The 22,125-nt window shown below is 40.5% G+C and overlaps 1 protein-coding gene across 3 annotated transcripts in view; it reads right to left on the reverse strand.

Annotated features, from left to right (window-relative positions):
• Nucleotides 1-21,700, reverse strand: part of mmp23ba (matrix metallopeptidase 23ba) — a 39,632-nt gene extending 17,932 nt beyond the window's left edge. The window contains exons 1-3 of one of the 3 annotated variants that reach the window (XM_082187409.1): nucleotides 21,405-21,700; nucleotides 2,188-2,250; nucleotides 1,721-1,860 (exon numbers count right to left, since the gene is read on the reverse strand). In XM_082187409.1, the coding sequence (XP_082043535.1) occupies nucleotides 1,721-1,860; nucleotides 2,188-2,250; nucleotides 21,405-21,571 (370 nt within the window). In that variant the 5' untranslated portion in view covers nucleotides 21,572-21,700. Of the gene's footprint in view, nucleotides 1-1,720; nucleotides 1,861-2,187; nucleotides 2,328-21,404 lie in introns of all 3 variants that reach the window. The other 2 variants (XM_082187410.1, XM_082187408.1) reach the window with 2 other exon arrangements.
• Nucleotides 21,701-22,125: the final 425 nt, after the last annotated feature.

A 22,125-nucleotide genomic window follows, 5' to 3' on the forward strand; every position in this document is an offset into this window, starting at 1 on the left:
CTATATTTTTTTAAGGGCCATCTTACCTTTTCGAATCATGAACATGATTTTTGTGTGTGTGTGTGTGTGTGTGTGTGTGTGTGTGTGTGTGTGTGTGTGTGTGTGTGTGTGTGTGTGTGTGTTCACACAGCAAGTGCCAAAACCTTTACCAAATTCCGTTCCATTCCGATGAAGTAAAATATTCTAAAAAAACAAAATGTACAATGATTTGGTCTAAAACAGTGGTTTTCAAACCCTGGGTCGCGACCCTCGGGTGGGTCGCGAGACTTAAAAAATGGGTCGCCAGGATTATTTAAGGAAAATATAATTAAATTAAAAAACAAAATTTGTTTTCATAAAATCATAGTCTATAGGCCTATATAAAAGAAACACGCGAAATATGGCTATTTAACCAACCGAGTTTGGTCCATTTCTGTGAGGCGCGGCGCCTCACAAACAAGTTGAGGGAAAGAAAACCGAGACGGCACGCGATGTTCCCGGACGCAGACGCGCGCGCATCGACATAGGCTCGGTCCTGCTCCTCCGTGGTATCGCGGTTGCGGCACAGGCGATGAAACGTCAGAAACAACAACAGGTGACTAAGCTATCGTTATATGATCCCGCTCTTATTCATGCAAATGCTTTTAAACCATTCATGCGCGACAAGACAAAAGAGAACGCGCTGTCAGTAAATGTCCTCCTGACACACACACATACACACGACCCACAGATAGACGCGCGCCAGTATCAAGTTCTCTTTCGCGCTAGAACGAACAACACACATGTATGCCAAAATGTCCGTTTTGTCGAGTATCCTCACAAGAACAGTCTTAAATGAGTTAAATAAAATCTTAAATGAAAGTAAAGAGTAGTGAGAGAATGGGATGCGTGAGATCGTCAGCTGTGGCTGGTCCTAAAGTGGCAGCAGCTAATTCTCGGAGAAAATTATTAACAGCTCTTGACTAAAGAATGTGTGTAGCTTTAATACGGATTTCTCTATATTTAGTTTATAATTTATGCAGTGCGGAATGTTTTGATAACCTTATCCAAATTCTGTATATTTCATATCTGTTAGACAGGAAAGGCACAGGTAAATTTGACATTTATAATGGGTTTGTGTAAGGTTTGTTTTAAGTTCACTTAAATTAAAAGTTTTTATATTTTTTGAAGCCTAATAAATATTTAAAATTTGGGGGGATAATCATTTTCATTTTTTCTTAGAAGCCTATAATAAATAATAGTTTAGCATCCAAATAAATCGCGAATATGGAAAAAAAAAATTATTCGAATGAGAGAGTTAGGTGAGCCCAACGAAATTATTTCGTTTTGGCTTGTTTATAGATATTTTTTTTCATTCTTGTTCTGTTCTGAATATCATTCAATTTAAAGGATTTGTTGAGGAATATTTTTTGTGAATTTTTTAAGCATACATCAAACGATAGTAGGCTATATTAATTGGTTACAATTCTTACAATGGTTAATGGTTAACCGGTTAATTAGCATCTCTGTAGCTTTAGCTAGATCAAAAGAGTGCAGAATCAACTTTGCGTTGCGATCGCGTCACGGATAAGCCACTGCACGTGCATCATCAAAAGCGGTTGCTAAGAAAAGGCTTAAGAATAGGCCTATGGGTCGCGTCAAAAAAAAAAAAAAAAAAAAAGGGTCGCTCTTGAAAAAGTTTGAAAACCACTGGTCTAAAATGACGAACACATCAAACAAACGTATGAATGTGTTGATGCACCGATTTTGATGTCCGCCTCTTGATCGGAAGGGACTTCACGGAAACTGAAGGGCGAGACGTCGCTCCACATGGAGAAGGCCTTGGAGACGCCTCTCCTCGTGTCACTGGCATTCAGAAGATTCCTGGGAAACGACAGCAGTCTGCACAAACACAACAGTGACAGAGCAAAGTTAACAAAAACACACATCTAGAGGTTACACTTTATTTCTATAGTCCACTTTAGACATTCTACTGACTAGAAGTAACTTTGCAACTACATGTCAACTTATTCTACTAAATCTAACCCTAATTTATCAGTCTACTAATACTCTAATGAGAGTTAGTTGATGTGTAGTTGCAATCCTAATGCTTTTCTGGACTTGTAAAAATGTAAATTGGTTATGAAATAGAAGCATCAGCCATGCAAGGCTTGAAGTGTTTGAGCTGTGATGTGGTACAAACACATAAAAACAGAGGAAGATTCTTACTTGTAGGTCAGCTTGAACTTGTCCCACTTTAGTTTCTCTGGAGTGAGCGTGTAGCGTTTGTTTCTGGAAAGGTGAAGCACATGGGAGCGGGCGTCTTTATGAATCCCAATGATTAAAACACCAGACATGAGAGCTTCTTCCTTGGACAAAAAAATCTCAGATTAGATTAGATTGATCTGTGAGCAGGATTTTCCATGAAGGTCCGTCTGTGCCACGTTTGCTCCTGAAAGAGTGATAACTCCACTTGTGAGGGGATTCGCTCTAATAACGGCTTTGTTAAGCCAGAAACACATCTTGTATTGATTAGTCGGGAGTGAAGTAAGCGCAGTCGGAGGAAAGCTTGGTTCAGTTGTTAAGTCAGATTTCTCTTTTTATCTGATGTAAGACAATTATTCAATGCTCTTCTCAGGACTGTGCATGCACAACATTGGTGTGATACTATTTGGGTCTGCATCTGATATAATGCCTGATTTTATTCATAAGGAGAAAATCAGATTGGTTAAGACATAAATATTTAGGAGTGATTATAGATGATATGTTATCTTAGAAAGATCACATTGATACTCTGTAAAAAAAACAAAGCAGAGAATTTACTTCGTTGTCTTAGGTCATTTGGAGTAAGAAAACAGATTCTTCTGTTGTTCTTTAGGTCTGTGATAATGAGTATTGCAACTCTATTTGGTATAAGAGTTTGTCTGTTATGCTAAAAACAAAGTTGTTTAATCAATTAAAAAATTTGCTCAAAGATTGTAGGTCAGCCTCTTAAGAAGTTTTATGATTCAGCCTATCAATTTGCTAAGGCTGGCTAATAATATAGCTTCTAACCCTATGCATATCCTGCATAATGAGTTTGAACTTCTGCCATCAAAGCGGAGGTATAGAGTCCCCAGATTTAACAAAGTGAGGCTGAAACACTCTTTTGTGCTCCAGGATATATTAGCGTTGAACAAAAACACTTCATCAGAAATCAAGAGTATTATGAAGGTGTTGTAGATGCATAAGTGAATGTATAATGTGTGAGGTTTAAGTGTATGTCGATGTAGAATGTATGTTGGATGTTGTACACACAGACACTGTTATGCAAGAAAAATTTCAGACTTTTCTGACAATAAAGTAAAAAAAAATACTGCTCAATACATTACAGTATTATTAATTTTTTTTTTAGTGTAGCCTAAAATTTTCACAAGTGGAAAATATTAACAATTCTTAATTTAAAGCCCCAAGCTGCTCTGATCTGCTATTGAGCTTATATTAGATTTGTACACGACCACGAACATTTGGTTTAATCACATAAACACAACAGAATTACCTTTTTAATTCAGTCATTTTATCTACACTGGCGGTCAAAAGTGTGGAATGATTAAGACTTTTTAATGTTTCTGAAATTAGTCTCAGAAAGGCTGTATTTAGTTAAAGAAAAATACAGTAAATACGATTCTAATGTAAATCTGCTGTTTTCTATGTGAATATACAGTAAAGTGTAATTTATTCCTGTGATCAAAGCTGAATTTTCAGTATTATTACACCAGTCTTCAGTGTCACATGATCCTAATATGATGATTTGATGATCAAGAAACATTTATCAGTGTAGAAAACAGTTGTGCTGATTCAGATTATTGTGCAAGACTGGAGTAATGATGCTGAAAATTCAACTTTGAATCACATAAATCAATAAAATGTAACAATACCTTCACATAGGAAACAGCTGTTTTATTTTGTAATAATATTTCACAATTTTTACTGTATTTTTGAGCAAATAAATGCAGCCTTGGTGAGCAGGAGAGACTCTTTTAGAAACATTACAAATGTTAATAATTCTAAACTTTTGACATCCAATGTATTTTCAAAACAATTATTAAAATCAGATGCAGAGCTGTCTACACTTGATGGTAGGGAAGATATATACATAATATATATATATATATATATATATACAATAACTACATGTTCTTATAGCAACTGAATGACTGTGTAAATAAACTTTTGGATTCAGATTTGAGCTACAGTTGTACAACTTTTATTCTGGGAGTTTATCTCAAAGTATCAATAAAGTAGGAGACTTGCAGACAAAATCATCCTATCATCAACAACAAAAAGTAATTAATGTTACTTTAAAGACCCCATGAAATGGTTTCCTGTGTCGATGTCCTTCACAGGAAGTAGGGGCGGGGCCTATCACATTAATTAGGGGGCGGGGCCTATCACATGAAGTAGGGGACAGGGCCTATCACATGAATTAGGGGGCGGGGCCTATCACATGAAGTAGGGGACAGGGCCTATCACATGAATTAGGGGGTGGGGCCTATCACATGAAGTAGGGGGCGGGGCCTATCACAGGATCTAGGGGGCGGGGCCTATCCCAGGGTCCTTTTTCAATATTTTGAACTTTGACACTTTCATGAATATATTTCAAATCATCAGTGATTGAATCACAGCAACTTTCTTTGCACAATGAAAATAGTGCCAACTCGACCAAACACTATCTGGTGACAGATAGTATTTATAATCCAGTGGGAGGGTCAATATAACTGTCGAGAGGATTGTATTGGACAAAAATATGCATAAACCCATGCATGCAAGATCAATAATTAGAGTCAGTTTGGCAGGAAAACGAGACTCTTAAGTGTATGTGTGCTAAAAGATTGTTAATTATATTGAAGGCCTCAAAGCTAATAGCCACAAAAAAAATTTGTTTTGATTTCATAAGAATGTGCACTGTAATGAATTGGCAGGAAGATGCCAAGTCTAAATGAATAAAAATTAAAACATTCCTCTTACTAGCCATAAAAAACAGCCTGATTTTTATATTGTAATTCCAGAAGGTATTTGGCCTGAATTTGAACTCTGAAGTTAATGTTGAGCGTACTCTCTGGGTTTCATAACGCTGTCCAAACTTTCACTTCACTGGTAATCTGACCCTAAACCAGTGTCTGAAACAGACATTCACAGACACACACACACACGCCAGACAGTCCCTGGGTTAGAAATCCACAGTGTTTGCATGAAGCTTGGCTCCGTTTTGTTTCACACAGAGAGCAAACGATCTTCAAACTGGATGACAGCATGATTTCCTATACGGCCTGTAATGTCCTTGCTGACTTTTTCATCTCAATCTTCTGGAAAAGGGTCAAGTGTTGATAAGTGTGCGAGTGTTTGAGTGTTTTAAAAGTGAAAAGGCTTGCAGACTCCACTTGAAAACGCTGATAAAGTCGAGACTAGTGGAGATGGAGACTATTTTGGTCCGACAGGGCAGAGAGGACATTCCTGAACGGATTCAGACTGACTTTATATCACATGACACGGGTTTCTAAGCCGCACTCTTGGCAATCAGGACATTTCTGTCCAGTGGAAAATAATTTCAAATGGAAAAAGGTATTGTGGATCCAACATAAGTTGACAGAGTGGAACTCCCAAATGGCAATGTTTCGGGGCGATCCGCTTGCCGTCCGCTTTAATAACACTAAGTGTCTTGAGCTGTCCTCGATCTGGCGATGTAAAGGAGTTCGAGACTCCAGACGGGTCTCTCTAGAGTCAGTGCAACTATATGCAGAAAGTCACACGACTATCTAAAGACTCATTCAAAGCACACAACAACCAAGCAGAAACATAGAAACATGAAGGCTTGGATGTAATGAATACATTTCTAGATTATGTGAAGTAGAGATGCTCGATATGTCAGCCACTATATCGGTATCGGCCGATGTTCAGCTTAAATGTTTACATTTACATTTACATTTACATTTATTCATTTAGCTGACGCTTTTATCCAGAGCGACTTACAATTGCTATATATGACAGAGGTCGCACGTCTCTGGAGCAACTAGGGGTTAAGTGTCTTGCTCAGGGACACATTGGTGTCTCACAGTGGATTCGAACCCGGGTCTCTCACACCAAAGGCATGTGTCTTATCCATTGCGCCACCACCACCCCATATGTTATCGTTATCGGCCAGATAAGAAAATGTGGTCGATATATTAAAGGGATACTCCACTTTTTTTTGGAAATAGGCTCATTTTACAGCTCCCCCAGAGTTAAACAGTTGAGTTTTACCGTTTTCGAATCCATTCAGCCGAACTCCGGGTCTGGCGGTACTACTTTTAGCATAGCTTAGCATAGATCATTGAACCGTACAGGACCATTAGCATCTCTCTCAAAAAAATGACCAAAGAGTTTCGATATTTTTCCTATTTAAAACTTGACTCTTCTGTAGTTACATCGTGTACTAAGACCGACGGAAAATGTAAAGTTGCGATTTTCTAGGCTGATATGGCTAGGAACTATACTCTCATTCCTGCGTAATAATCAAGAAACTTTGCTGACGTACCATGAGTCCAGCAGGCGTAATGATATGACGCAGCACCTGAAAATAGTCCCCAGCTCGGTAACTTCCAACGTGACCGGGACTAAGTTTGTCTAACCTATTAGACCTATTTTCAGGCGCTGTGTCATTCTCGGACCATTGTCCGATTCAATGATCTATGCTAAGCTATGCTAAAAGTGGTACCGCCAGACCCGGAGTTCGGCTGAATGGATTCGAAAACGGTAAGACTCCACTGTTTAACTCTGGGGGAGCTGTAAAATGAGCCTATTTCCAAAAAAAGTGGAGTATCCCTTTAAAGCCGATCAATAATGTATTATTTCCTCCAGCTGAGACGCTTCAGATGCGAACTGTTCATCATGATGGTTTTGAATTGCTTGAAATGTGATTGGAGAAAAAAGGAAAATACAGATCTTTCAAATCGGCTACATTAAATTATAATGAGAATATTTCTGAAGTTAATTAATGGTGAGACTTTGTTTTTGTAATCAGGCTCTCAAAAATTATATAAAAATTTGGATTTAGATTTATTGATGAATATATCAGTTATTGGCTTTCAAAAATATAAAGAATTATCAGTATCAGCCAAAATCTTCATATCGCTGCATCTCTAATGTGAAGCTAATACCAGCTGACAGGGATATGTTCGCATAGCCAAGAAAAATAACATTTTACTACTATTTTGAGCATTCAGAAAAGATTCAGATTGCATATTTTAATGGGAACATTAGCCAGACCTTCTTAGAACATATTTTGGTACACAGGGGAGATATCCAGAGTGCATATACGTCTTTGCAAACTGTATGTCCGATTCTGGACATCACAGAGGATTTACACCGATGGTTCAACAACAATACCTCAAAATTGGTGGATATTCTATCAATTATCCATCCCTAAACATACAACTCAGCTTTACAGTGGGCCTCGATGTGAAGCCGCATGATTTGCCCAGGTCTGAGGTTTGGTGCTGCTTGCCAATGCACAAGTCAACTGGAATTTGGTGCAACTATCTGCAACTGGGACACGGGGGCTCACAGGCTTCAGTGGGTTTCCGTTGCCCAAGAACCCACTGGAACAGAGATAAACCAGAAGGTGCATTTGTCACCCAGTTCTGGTTGTTTTCCATCCATTGTGAAACCTTTAGTCCATCTGGAACCTTTAGCTTCTCTGTTAGACTGGAGATAACACTTGAACCGAGGCTGAGACTGACATTAAGCAGCTTGGGATGGAAACTTTGTAATCTCTTTCACGTCTTCTTGCGCTTGAACAGACAAAATTATGTCAAAATATCCCTGAAAAGACACTGATCTGGACTGAATAACTAATTAATAAGGATATAGGCTATATTTTATTTATAAAAAGGAAACTATGCTGGGTTATTTTACATTTGATTCACCCATATTTGATTTCTTGAACTTTGTTCATTTGAATTTATTTGGGGTTTTTCATTTATTTGTTCTTATTTAATTACTGACTTCTTATTTGCCTTTAACGATGTTTGAAATATATTAAGTCTAGTTGTTTTTGCTGATATTTTTGTTAAAACCAAGGGCAAGTTCCTCATGTAAGTGTTCTTTATAGGCTGCTGATTATTGTTCATTCAGCTGTGAACAAAATATTTTGCAAAAAGACAGTATGAAAATTCATACAGCACTTTATACAATAGATTGCTTTAAAGCAGCATCTCTACTGTATTAAACATGGAAACAGAGTCAGAGTCTCTTTCAGTTCGAATCACAGCTTGAGTTTCTGCTATAAAGCGTCTCTCCAGTGAGTTCATGTTTTCACTCACGTCTGAACAGAAGAAATGAACCGGAGAAGATTTACACCTTAGAGAAGGTGGAGCCTCAGAGCCACACCCACCTATTACATCATCGCCACACCGACCAATGGGAGATCAGGGGTGTTTACCAGCCAGACTGAACTTTTCCAGAAAGTCCTGAAATAAACGTAAATTTTTTTTCAAAATGACGTCAACCAGTTCGTTCTTCTATTTCGCTTTAGGTTTATCAGTACCTTTAAAGTTCCCCTGTAGTCAATCATTTTATCCCTTAAAACTCATCTTTGATCACCAGAATTACATATTTAAAAAATATATATATATTCTTCATGCCTTAAAATATCTTGAATGTAACTCGACACCCTTGCCTCATTTAGTATGCGCGGTTCTATGAATATGCAAATGAGCCCCGCCTCCACTCACTCACTCAGCTCAGAGATCCACTGGTTGACGATCACACGTTGATCTGATTGGTTACAAGGTAGTTTGTGACGTCAGAAACACCAGCGATTTCAAAGCGTGTGTTTGAGACTGTCTTTGGTTCACTGCAGTTTTAAGGAGGAAATACTCAGCAATGGTGTCGACTTATGAACTTACACATGGTTTGTCTTAAAGCACATTAAAAACACCACATAGACACATAAACAACATCATCACCACAAGGACAAATTATAGTTTGAAGGTGTTTACCAGCCAGAGTGAACTTTTCCAGAAAGTCCCGAAATTAATTAACTTAGTTTTGGCCTGATTTTGTTCGGAATGACGTCAAACCAGTTCGTTTATCGGGACCTTTGAGAAATCTATCGGAGGCGATAAGAGTAGGAAAGAGTAATTGGTTCTCTACTGACTCGTATGAATGACTTGAAAGTGTTTGATCATTCGCTCTCTACAAAGATAGCTCTGAAGAAACTATTTTTTTTGTCATGAAAGGAGCATGACGTCAGAATGCTCTGAATTATCACATTGGCTTCAGAAAGAGGCATAACTAAACCATGAGCAGACAGGGATTATGAAGCTTTGTAGGTCGAGTCTGTCAGCAGAGATGTCACTCTCGTGTATTACATCACGTTTCTGTTGTCCTGTCGGGTTTCCCATTAATAGCCCCTTGAACCCTGATTGTACTGAGCTGTATATCTGGGAATGAGCTGGAGATTCTGAAATGTAGGTCACAGTGTCTTGTCATGTATTGCTATGCGGTGCGGAGCTACAAAGAAAAAAATGCTATGATTCTTCGAGAGTAGCAGAAAAACGAAGAGGAAAGCAGCCAAACTATTCCCGAGACACTTGGATAAACCTTCTACCTACAGGCCTTTCCATCCAGCAGAGAGATTTATCCTCCTTCTGTTCCTGTGTCTAACGACATGGATTGGATATGATTGTAGTTGTATATCCTGTTTGAAAATATGGAATTCATGCTGGTTTATTCTGGATTTTTCATCCTCTTCTTGTTCACTTGCTGCTTACTGCCTCAGACAGAGTTTATGAATAGGATTGAAAGATTTGATTTCAGCTCTGATTGTCCTCTGGTTTAAACGTTTGTCCAAGACATCTGCAGACCAGTCAGGTCAATGCTACCAAACCTAATAATCATTTCTTTAATTGCTGGCGATCATGAGAGAGAACGGTGGTCAGTCGTCAAACCCTGCTGTAGATCTGCCCTCGACTAAAGACTTTTCTAGTCGACTAGTAGTCGTTCTTTTAAGCCATTAGTCGACTAATTGCGTCTTTATATTAATAAGCCATGAATAATAATAATGAGCCTTTAATTGCCTATAGAATACATAGCCTAATCAGCGCTCAAACGCACACATAAAGCCACAGCGCACCGGCAAACATAAGGATTATGAATGTGAGACTCAAAACATTTTAATCATTTATTGGTAATGTTGTCTGTGTTTTCGGCAGCAGAGATACGCCTGTGATGGCCAATGATGCGGCCACACAAAAGGACGGAAACTGAAAACACACATGCATACATGCGTCCTTCATTCTGGGTTGTTTACTCATTATTTTTAGTATTTCATGATTAAATATTTGTTGCAGATACTTTGGTTACAGATCACACTAAATACATATTTCATAATAATGACAGACACAGATTTGGTTCATTTTCACTGTTTTATTTTCAATTTGTTTCATGCCAGAAATGACTAGTTTGGGTGCACACTTTCTAGTTATTATTGGTATATTGTTAATGGTTATTTCTTTTGAGTTTAAGTTGCTAACGTGGGAAGAGCGGAGGTTTGGCGCTGTCTGGGACGCTGCGCTCCGGTGGAGGTCCGTTGCCGCCATTTTGTTCTGTTGGGCTAATCCATGCTGCCAATTAGCTGGGGGGTGCATGATTAATTGTATGTTTGTTAGTTTATTATAATTCTATTTATATTTTGTTGACTATAATTATTTGGGTAAATTACTTTATGACCCATTTCTTGATATTTCTGAAGTTAATTACTTTATTTATTAGGGCCCAAGCCCTGAAAGGGCGAAGGCCCTATTGTTTCCAGAAGGAATTTTTTTTTTTTTTTTTTTTTTTTGTGCCTTTTTGTCACTTTTGGGGCCCTTAACATGCTCAAAAACTCTTTAAATTTTGCACACACGGGCCGGACTGAAGCTGGTACCTGGGCGTGGCAGGGGGGCTCGACAGCGCCCCCTGGAATGGGGTCCGAAAACTTGGTCCATAAATCAAACAAGCTTGCAAGTAATAATATGAAACTCAGCACACATATAGATCTCATCGGGCCGAACAACTTTCGTGCTCCAAGTTTTACACCAGTCCAACAGGAAGTCGGTTATTATACGTTGTTTGGAAAACGCATACAATGGAATGTGAAATACTCCTCCTAGGGAATTCATCCAATCGCCACCAAACTCGGTGTGAATGAAGTCAAGACATTGAGGATGAATTCTTGTGAACGGATTTTTGATATCTCGAACGGTTTGGCCGTGACGAGGAAACGAATTTATGGCGAATGATGGGACACAGGAAGTGTATTATAACTTAAGCATACATTAACTGATCTTGATGAAACTTCCGCAGTGTGTTCGTTGTAAGAGGCCGATCACATGGATGTGACTATTGGGAGTCAAAGTTATAGCGCCACCAACTGGCAGCAGGAAGTGTGTCACTTTCTAAATGCTTTTGACAAAAGTGGGGGGGTTAATTTTATGTACAGTCACAAAAATCAGTACGCATATTGGTCTCATCGAGTTGGACAATTCTCTAATTTACAGTCATTAGCTCCGACGAACAGGAAGTCAGATATTTTGGATTGAATGTGGATTTCTTTGCAAAATCAGCCTCTGAATTTTTACCCACTCCTCTTAAGTGGTTTATTTTATTCCCACCAAACTTTTTCAACATGATGAAAATACATTAAAGATGCTAAATTGTAAACAGGTAATAAATATCTCAAACGGTTTTGCTATGGCAAGGGATTAAAGTAATGTCAAAAAAGGAAACACTACAAACCTCCTATCTTCTAAAATGCAATTATACACCATTTATTTCTATATATAATTATACAAATATCAGAACTAAACCCATTTTATTCTTTATTTTTTCAATTTAATAATTGTTTAAGTTTAAAAACATCCAGAATGTTTTTTTAGTCCAAAAAAATAAATATATATATATATGTCATTCATAGTGCTATACTGCCCTCTTGTGTTCAAAGTCAGGTAGGCCTATTGTATCTATATAAAATATACTAGGTACCGGTATGTGACGGTGAGGAATATTTTACCACCGGTTAATCAACGTGTGACACCGCTGGGGGCTTTTGAATTGCTAACTTAAAAACGAAAATAAAATATGTTCGTCCGCACTGACATGGATAATGGTGCAGAGCGAGCGTTTTCAATGAATTCCTATGGAAGTAGGAATGAACTAAAAAACGTTCGCTCTTCTCTGCCCGTTCCTCGCCGTGGACACACACCATATATATATATATATATAATTTATTTATTTATTGTTACATATGTATACATATATATATAAATATATATAAATATAGCTGCGAGCAGCGATGGAGGGCCCAAGCCGGTGACACCCGCCACCCCGGTGGCTTTAGTGTAACGGCTTGGGCCCGCAATCGCTGCTCGCAGCTATATTTATATATATATATTTTTTTTTTAATTGTGTTAAGTGATGTTTGTCGTGTTCCCTGTGTATGTGTAATGGACTAGTCCTTTGTGTATAACTTCCCCATGTGTGTCATTTGGGAGATTCTGTTGTTTTGTTTTGTTTTGTTTTGTTTTGTTTTGTTTTGTTTGGTTTTGTTTTCTTAGTTGGTTTGATTACTGTTGAGTTTGGTTCTGTTCAGTTGACCCTTTTTATGGGCCCAGACCTGACTTTATTTTGTTCAGTTTTCAAATTATTTAATTTGTAACTTTGTTTGGCATTTAATATATAGTTTTCTTTGTTTGGAAATCCTGCATTCTTTGCCCTTGACTGCTTGGTCCCTCACAACGCCTATGTGCAAATTTCATATGGATTACACAATCTGAGAACATTTATTTCATTTAAAAGTGGACATTTCAAAGTTTCTATAGGCTAGATATATTTCTGATGTCTGTGAGGAAAGTGTACGCTGAGTTTCGGTTCATTTCTGTGACGTGATCGAGTTCACTGAGACTGAGACGGCAGAAAGTGCATCCTGACTGTTTTCATTACTTTACAAAAGCACAATGTTTTGCTGTTATTGTGAGTTTACAGAAATAAAAGTAGACCCTTTACAGTTTGCATTACTCTTATCTGTATGAGCAAAAGTGATGGAGCATTTTAGGATAAATGCAGCGATAAACCGGCGACGGTATGTCATGCAGTAAACACACTCTCCACACAAACACCTGAATATGTGCTAAATAATAGCACACAATCATCAAGGTCAACATTAGAACGAGCGGACTTTGAAGTCGATGAATGATAGACGAATGTTGGATTCGCTGTTAACGATCTGTCCCTCACGGACTGTGTGATTTCGCCACTTCCTTTGGAGTTTTTTTTTTCTGCGACTAACCGACTGATAAAAGTTTGGTCGACCAAACCTCTTCTACTGACTAACGGTTAGTCAACTCAACTATTGTGGGGCGGCACTACTGCTGTGGATTTCATTTGCTAAATGTGACCCTGGATCACGTCACCAGTCTCGAGTCGCACGGGTTTATCTGTGGCAATAGCCAACAATACATTGTATGGACCAAAATGATCGATTTTTCTTTTATGCCAAAGATCATTAGGATATTAAGTAAAGGTCGTGTTCCATGAAGATAATTTGTAAATTTCCTACCGTAAATATTTTGTGAGTGAATGCAGCACAATCGTGAACATAAATGCACAACTTTAAAGGTCCCATGACATGCTACTTTTTGTAGGCTTTAATATAGTCCTTAGTGGTCCTTAGTACTGTATCTGAAATCTCTTTCCAAAAATTCAGCCTCGGTGCAGAATTATAGCCACTACAAGCCAGTCCCAGAATGAGCTTCCTTCAGACGGGCCGTTTCGGTGTCTGTAGCTTTAAATACTAATGAGGAGGAGAAAGGCGGCACAAGGTGGAGGGTGGGTGTGGCCTTGACCATCTTGCGCAACGGTACCATGCATGTTTATGTTGGATATATTGCAATGGCACGAAGACACGCAGTCGTTCAAGCATTTCAGTTTGACCCAGAATCTGATCCAGATGGAGAAGCAATGGATGAAGTTGTTGCAACTCAGCGGCTCCAGCAGGACGTTTCCGAATGGTTAGTTTAAAATATTATGTCTGGATACGGTACTTTATTCGGATGGTTTACAGTTATCATCATGTAGCTAACGCGAACCTACTGTTGCCTTTTCATGAGAGATCTGTAACGTCTGTAATTTATCTTATTACAATTACATCAAGCTCTGCGATCTTGAAATGCGGATATCGCGCGCGCCATATAACCAACAGGAAAACGGTTATCCAAATAACAAAGAAATGTACAACACTCGCGTTACAGTATGTGTAACTTGATGCTGTCTACCTTTACATTAGCGCAAGTAACTGCATAGCTAATGTGACAGCCATATTCTACGTGTAAGAAGCTAGGTAAGCCATATTCTACGTGTAAGAAGCTAGGTAACCATAAACAGTAAAGCAACACACTTATATAATTTGTTGACTTACTTGTCCGACGTTCAGCAAGCCCAGCTCTGTATTGACCATTCGATGTTCATTTGTACATCCAATTATTGAGCAATTATTATGCTTCGCTCGCTCAAAAGCCATGATTTCTCTCGTGGACAAACTAAAATTGCGCGCACGCGTTCTACTTCCTAGCTCATTTTCTCATGGGTGAGAACTATTCTCTGGGCGGGCAAAGCAGAGAAAGGGGAGGTAACATTTCTCCTTATGACGTCATAAGGAGGAGATTCAAGATCAGCCCGGTTGAGCTTCCATTTTCTCAAAGGCAGAGAAAAATAGCAAAAGCTCGATTTACACCGATTAAAATTTTTAGAAACTTGGGGACCATATATAGGCTAGGGGAACTCATATTAATGTCAAAAAACCTCAGAAAGTGGAAATTTCATGTCATGGGACCTTTAAAGGAGATTTTCTCAATGTTTCAAATTTTTTGCACCCTCAGATTCCAGATTTTCAGTTTCCAGATTTTTATACTATCCTACTAAACCATACATCAATGAAAAGCTTATTTATTCAGCTTTCATGTGATGTATAAATCTCAATTAAAAAAAAATTTACCCATGTGACTGGCATACATATCCGGGCCTCATGCGGGCCAACTATGGCACATATGGCACAGTTCTGGCAGCGTCAAAAGTTACATGGGCCACATCTGGTCCTCACACATCAAGCCGGTTTTAGTGTGTGTTGTGGCTTGCTGTGTGTGGGCCAGATGTGGCCCATGTAACTTTTGCCATATGTGCCATAGTTGGCCCGGATGAGGCCCGGATATGTATGCTATTGTCAGCCACACATACCCCTTTTCCACCAGCAAGAACCGGGTGCTGGTTCAGAGCTAGAGCTATTGCCAGTTCGGAGTTGGTTCGACTGACGAGCTTACTAAGAACCGGTTTGCGTTTCCACCGGCCAGAGAGCCACAACAGAGCTATATCTTACGTCACTGCATACGTATCATGTTGCCCAGCAACGCTAGTGCGGCAGCGCCAAACACAAACACACCAGACTTGTTCGAGATGCATCGGCTTCTCACAGAACGATCAGCACATGAAATCAAAGCACTGCGAAAGCGATCAAAAAGCACAAGGAGTCGTATGATCTCCAAACACTCCCGCAGCTCTGATCGGTCCACGCTGCTCCGATGCATCTCAAACAAGGCATCAACAATAATAGACGTTGCGTTACTATGGATGCTCATGGGTTCGCGAAAATAAATCGGCATCCAAACACGGCGAATCCAACGCGTTCGTGCAGCTCACCGTAACTTACATAGACGGATATTATAATCGAGCTGCTATTAGCTCGACTAGCTGCTATTTAAAAATGGCGGTCACAAGTTTCTCTTCAGTCTTGTTGGCCACGGTAACCCCGCCCCCAGCCTCTGACGCAAGCGGTTCTTTCTTGGCTCCGTTCTAGACCCTACAATGATTTGGTGCTACTTAAGAACCACTTTTCCAGGTTCAGAGCTGGTGCTTTGGCGGTGGAAAAACAAAGAACCGATTTGAAACTAGGCTCTGGCTCCGAACCAGCACCAGCTCTGCCTTGGTGGAAAAGGGGTAACACAGGTTGAGACATCGCAGTCATTCTATGCCGTATTTGGGCCAGACAAATGTGGGAGATGTGGGCCAGATGTCATGGAGAATAATGCTTTTGATGGCAAACCCATCACAGACTGATTGTTTATAGCATTATTGAACAGTACAGTAATATTGAACAGAATTAAGTGAAATTTAAAAACTAGTAAATATTCACAATTTATTTTACTTTGAACTGCATATAGCAGACAAAATTTGTCTACAATTTAGCTCTTGCTACTTTCAGCTTTAAAATATAGGCCTAGTAAACTCTTGGATTCATTAGAAGTCATATATTTAGCTATAATCAAATAACACTCTTGGTTTTAGCTTGAGCAAAAGTCTTCTTTAAAAAGTCAAACGTTTAGATAACAGATCTTTTTATACTGTGTCTTTTTGCAAAATATTTTGTTCACAGCTGATTTAACAAAAATCAGCAGCCTATAAAAAGCAATTACCTGTACATGAGAAACTTGCCAATGGTTTTCACAAACCTATCAGCAAAAACGTCTCGGTTACTGATGTAACCCTCGTTCCCTGAAGAAGGGAACAGGAGACGTAACGTCGACGTGACAACATAATTGGGATCACTTCAGGGAGCCCTATCAACTTCGAGTGTCTACAGAACAAGCCAATGAACATTGGCGTGCGTGATTCACGTTGTTTTTCGCTGAGGAGCCGAGATTGTGAAGGCCAGCAACTGTGGCGACGGGACATTATGTCTCCCGTTCCCTCCTTCAGGGAACGAGGGTTACATCAGTAACCGAGACTTTCCCTTTCAGTCGCTCACGTTCGACGTAACGTCGATGTGACAACGTAATTGGGATCCCTTGGAAAACGCCACGGTTGCTGCCACATCCAGCGCCCTACGCAAGACTCTCAGATCCCCAACTGGCTGGGGCGGAAGACCTGTGTAGAGGAGTTCAACAGCTGTTCTGTTATACCCCACACAGAGGAACTCTTGGATAACACTAGGAAAGCGTGCCTTTCCAGGGGAGAGGGACGTTGCGGAAGCCACATCCTGCCCGAAGGGAGGTACCATGTGGAGAATACACATATGGACTGGCCGGTTAGGGGCAGTGCAACATATGGAATGTCACTGGGGTGGATCCAGCCTGAGAAGGGGGAGACTACACCGGACAGTGACAGCAGAGCGGACTCTGCCAAGGGAAGACACAGGCTCACCGCAGGGAGCTGGTCGTGGAAGAATACGCATATGGGATCACCGCATATGGAACCCAGCGTAGTACAGGTTATACAAAGCATACGAGCACTAGGCCTGGCGTCGGACGCTCCGCAACGTCCGACTGCCGAAGGGACATGTGTCAGTTCCAGAGGAAGGGAGTGGCGCAGCAAGCCGACACTAGAGCGGGAACTTCGGTGTTACCGGTTGGTTGAAGCGAGCACACAGGAAGAAACCGGCTCAACACGTAGGCTATAAAACCTAGCGAACGTGTTAGGCTATGTTCACACTTAGCGTCTTTTTTCAAACTGCCAGCGTCTGTTCTACATTATAACCCTATGGAGTAAACCGTTTTTTCAAAAAAGTCCTGAGCGCTTTTTTAGACGCCACCGCCGGCGTTTTTTTCTGCAGCTCAGAGCGTCTTTTTAAGTTGAAAAAAGTTCAACTTTTCTGAAAAGAACGCCCTACGTCAAGCGCCTTTTTGACAGCTGACCAATGACAAGCGAGTAGCGAGACCTGTCGTTTCCATAACACCAAGAACAACTGTCTGTCGTGCACCCACAAACGTCTTTGTGAACCGACATTCTCCTCCCCGGTAACTTCAAAAGCCAACGCAAGAGCCAACTTTCTCTTTCTCTACATTTTTTGCATCACACAGCACTAGGCTACTGTTGCAGCTCTTGTTATAGCAGCCCGGTCTCACCCCGAAACGTCATATACTTACGCGTCTTGACCATGCGTCAACATACGACGAAAAGGGTACCCCTTTAACGTCAATATGAGACGCAGACAGAAGCGCACCAGCAGCGCCTCCTAGCGGTACCCTAACGCATACCTAAACCTACCCATAACCCGAATCGTCATATATGGACGTTATGGGGGTACCCTTTTCGTCGTATGTTGACGCATGGTCAAGACGCGTCAGTATATGCGCCAGCCACAAAAGACGCGCTCGGCTGCTATTTGTAACCGAACGCTGCCAGCGTTTTTTTTTGCTAAAAAAACGCCGTTGTCAACTTTTTCTTGTCAAAAAAGACGCTAAGTGTGAACATAGCCTTAGGTGTCACCCAGCCCGCAGCTCTACAGATGTCTGTCAGCGAGGCGCGGTGTGCCAGCGCCCAAGAAGAAGCGACATCCCTAGTGGAGAGGGCTTTCAACCCGGGCGGGCAGAGGGTTGGGCTTCGTAAGCCAAGGCAATGGCATCCACTATCTAGTGGGCCATCCTCTGCTTGGAGACAGCCTTTCCCTTCTGCTGGCCTCCATGGCTAGTCGTTCCTGAGAAGGATGAATAACGTTCTTTTGGGGGCTCCAACGGCGGCCGTGTTTGTGAGGCGCCCACGGAGATTGCCTCGGTGGGGAAGCCCTCACGGTAATCCTCAAAGTAGGCCTATTCTGCGGGGCAGAATAGACACTAGATCGGGGCATAGGCGAGGGGACTGCACCTCCCTTGAGGTAAGCGAGTCTCGATCTCAACGCGGTCATAGTCATATTCCCGCAATGGGAACATGAACTATCCACAAAAGCTGCCTCAGCACGCTGAATGCCCAAACATGAGAAGCAACTATAGTGGCCGTCTGCTGGCGCCAGGGAACAACCAAACCCAGAAACGCACAAGTGGAATGACATCCTGAAAAGGACGCAGGGTCATGCTTGTGTTGCTCTTTTTTTGAAGAAAAGAAGAAAGACAAGAAAAAAACGATACTCTTTCCACTACTCTCCCAGTGCTGAGACACCCAGGGGATACAGTGCTGTAAACACTATCAGTGAAAACGCCCACCAATACCGACACAGAAATAAGCTTGCTGTGAAAACAGAAGTTGAGTGAGCTTAAGCTTGCGGCCACTCGCTGATCGCGGCGTCAAATCAACACTGAAAGAGAGTCTTCAACGCTATTAAGTCTTGTAGATTCTGTAGTCAAACAGAAAGCTCGGCTCCTCAGCGAAAAACAATGTGTGCGTGCGCTCGCTTCCTGTTTATACCCGCGCTGTGGGACAGTCAGTATCTTTACGAGGGATATTTTGACATAATTTGGGGTGTATTTGTCAGTTCAAGCGCAAGAAGACGTAAAAGAGAACTCAATTGAATTCCTTATATATGGCCTTGTGAGCGAATAGGAGTTCAGTTGAGCTCTATTCAAGTCAAGAGCAGGAAGATGTATATCAGAGCTAGATCCAGAAAAGTCTTCTGTGAAATAGAAAGGTCTGATATGTGCATGGGATACAGATTTATTGAGGAAGTGTAGTAATAATCCAAAAGCAAACAGCAACACAAACACACAAATCACAGTTTAAACTTCCAGAAACCAGTCAGGATGTAAATCCTTGGACGACAAGAAATGCAAGGGTTAAAATCCCAGAGACAGTCGAGGGGTCAATAACACACAGGTGAGTAAACCGTCCTGACAGAAGCTAATTCATAAGACCCTTGCCAATCCAAATATTATTTCAGGATGGAAGAAAGATAGATTGTGTGACTGCAAGCATTCCTTCCTTCTACAATCAATATTGCACAAACGTTTAAGAAGTGCCAAGACTGCATGAGGTCAGTGACATCTATAAGGGATTGTTCTTGCATCATGTCTGAGCTATTTAGATCGACTGAAATCAGGTTTCTGTCCCGTCTTTTCGTATTTGTAGCAAATACCATACAAATGCCTAAAATTACACTTTAAAGTCGGGATGACATGGAAACATTGTAATATACATCCAAGTGAAACTTAGAAAATGCATTGGCGGGGCTTGGTTCTGTGCATCAGTTGTTGATTGGATGTTGAGACGATTGGTGTGTCACTCAAAAGATTATGCAAATGAGCGTGCGCTTAAGGGGCGGGGCTTAAGAGCACTGAATGATTGCAGAATCCTGCAAATACATCACCGCCGGCCGGAGAGAAGACTGACGCTTCACTGGAAGATCCAGTGACATTTTGATTAAGCATCACAAGGTCTAAATATTTTGAAAAATGTTTAGTCTAATTACTCTCATGGCATTTATGGCTCAGCAGAAATGTTTTCAGAGAGTGGCCATATTTCCAGAGCTTCATGTGCCTCCAAGCAACCTGTCATCGTGAAGAATAACTTCCCCTTCTTTCCAGCATCTCCTCTCTTCTCTGATGATGAGGCAACCTGTCACTCACATGAGATCAGCCAATAGCAAACCACAACCATCCAATCAATTCCCCACAGACACAATCAAGCCCCGCCCACATTTGTTCTTGTTCCTGAAGCATTTCACTCGGATATAGGACACAATAGAGAAGAAAAGACTAGCGTAAAACTTCCCTTTCATGCTGATTATTATCTTGAAAGAAAATTGAGAACAACGGTAGATTTTAAATATGCTAAAAGTGTTGGTTACACTTTATTTTAAGGTGTCATTGTTACAGTGTAATTATATATTTAAGTACTGAGTAATATTAATTAACTACATGTACTTTCTATAAGCTTAGGGTAGGATAAGGATTTGGTTGAGGGTTAGTTGCATGTAATTATTTATGCATAATTTACTGTTATTACTATGGTAAGAACATGTAACATAATGTAACAAGGACACTGTAAAATAAAGTGTTACCAAAGTGTGTTGTTGTTTTTTTTGTTTTTTTTTAAGAGTACACTGGCATAGATCCTTCAAAGTGTACGAACCTGAAAACCCCACAAATGTACTATTATTATTTTTTTGTTCTTTTCTTTTCTTTTTTTTTTCCTTTTCTTTTTGGAAATGCCAAAGATGCATCCTCCAAAATGTCAGAGCGTAAAAGCAAAAGTGAACAAAAAATAAAAACATAAATTAAATGTAGCGAAAAAACACATAAATAAGAATGAAAATGCAGATGAAAGGTAACGGTAATGCCTGCAAAAGTCCGTCAGTGATATCAGTCTTTCATCTGCTCTGTTCTTATGCGCCAGACACACGTCGCTGGTCATTGCGTCGCGTCTCATGTCATGAGCGTTGCGTTTTAAAGGCGACGCGTCAAGTTAAAAGCAGTTCACCGCGTCTCAGATCCCCTGCGTTGCGTTCTGTCCCATTCCGCCGCGTTTTAATGAACGCAAGGACGCGTCCAGACGACTTCTAGTTGTATAACTCGAGCGTATCAATGGCTATCACTTCACGCGCGTGACGCCGCTTTGACGCGCGTCTAGAGTTATGCAAGGAAGAAGAGGTATGCTGAAATATGATTAGTCCTGATGAAAAACTAATGACATACCTCAAATCTCCAGGCAGGCAAAGCCGTGACTTCATGCATGAAGAGCCCGAGCCCGGCCAGCGCCAGCAGAACAAGCCCTTCGAGCTTTCCATGAACTTCACGCACCATCTTCGCGACGTCAACGTCCAAATATTTGCCCTTAACAAAGACGTATCAAACCTCACCATTTATTATTACTCCCGTTGGTTATTTGTCTTGCCATTGGGTTCCCGACAGACAGCGTGTGTTCTCCGTCAGTGTTCAGCGTTCAGCAGAGACTGAGCTCAGATGGAGAAACACACTGACTGCTTCACAGCTGCACACATTGTAATGCAATCAATGCTGCTTTTACCACACTTGCTGTTTCATTGTCATTTTTGGAGGATTAATCATCTTTCAAGAGACAGCTGCTTTTGATTTTGCCTCCTGATTTTGCATCATTCTTGCACTTAAAATACAAGTAGCCTAATAGCTATTCATTTCATGTACAAACAACCACGAACAGGCCGTTCCGTTCTGCTATCATAACTAAACAATCGGCAATCAGTTTTTTTTGGTTTAGCTTTTAGGAATTACATTGATTGATTAACCAGCCTCCCTCGGGTCATTTTGACCCGAAATTCTTTTTTATTAAAATTGCAAGAGTCTAGGACTTTTGTCGCACTTGAACCACGAATACACACGAAAAATAATTGATTCGAGGAGATTTGTGGTTGAAATTTTAAAAAGTAACAAATCCTTC

This window comes from Leuciscus leuciscus (genome assembly GCF_965113295.1).
Source record: "Leuciscus leuciscus genome assembly, chromosome: 13".
NCBI classification, from domain to species: domain Eukaryota; kingdom Metazoa; phylum Chordata; class Actinopteri; order Cypriniformes; family Leuciscidae; genus Leuciscus; species Leuciscus leuciscus.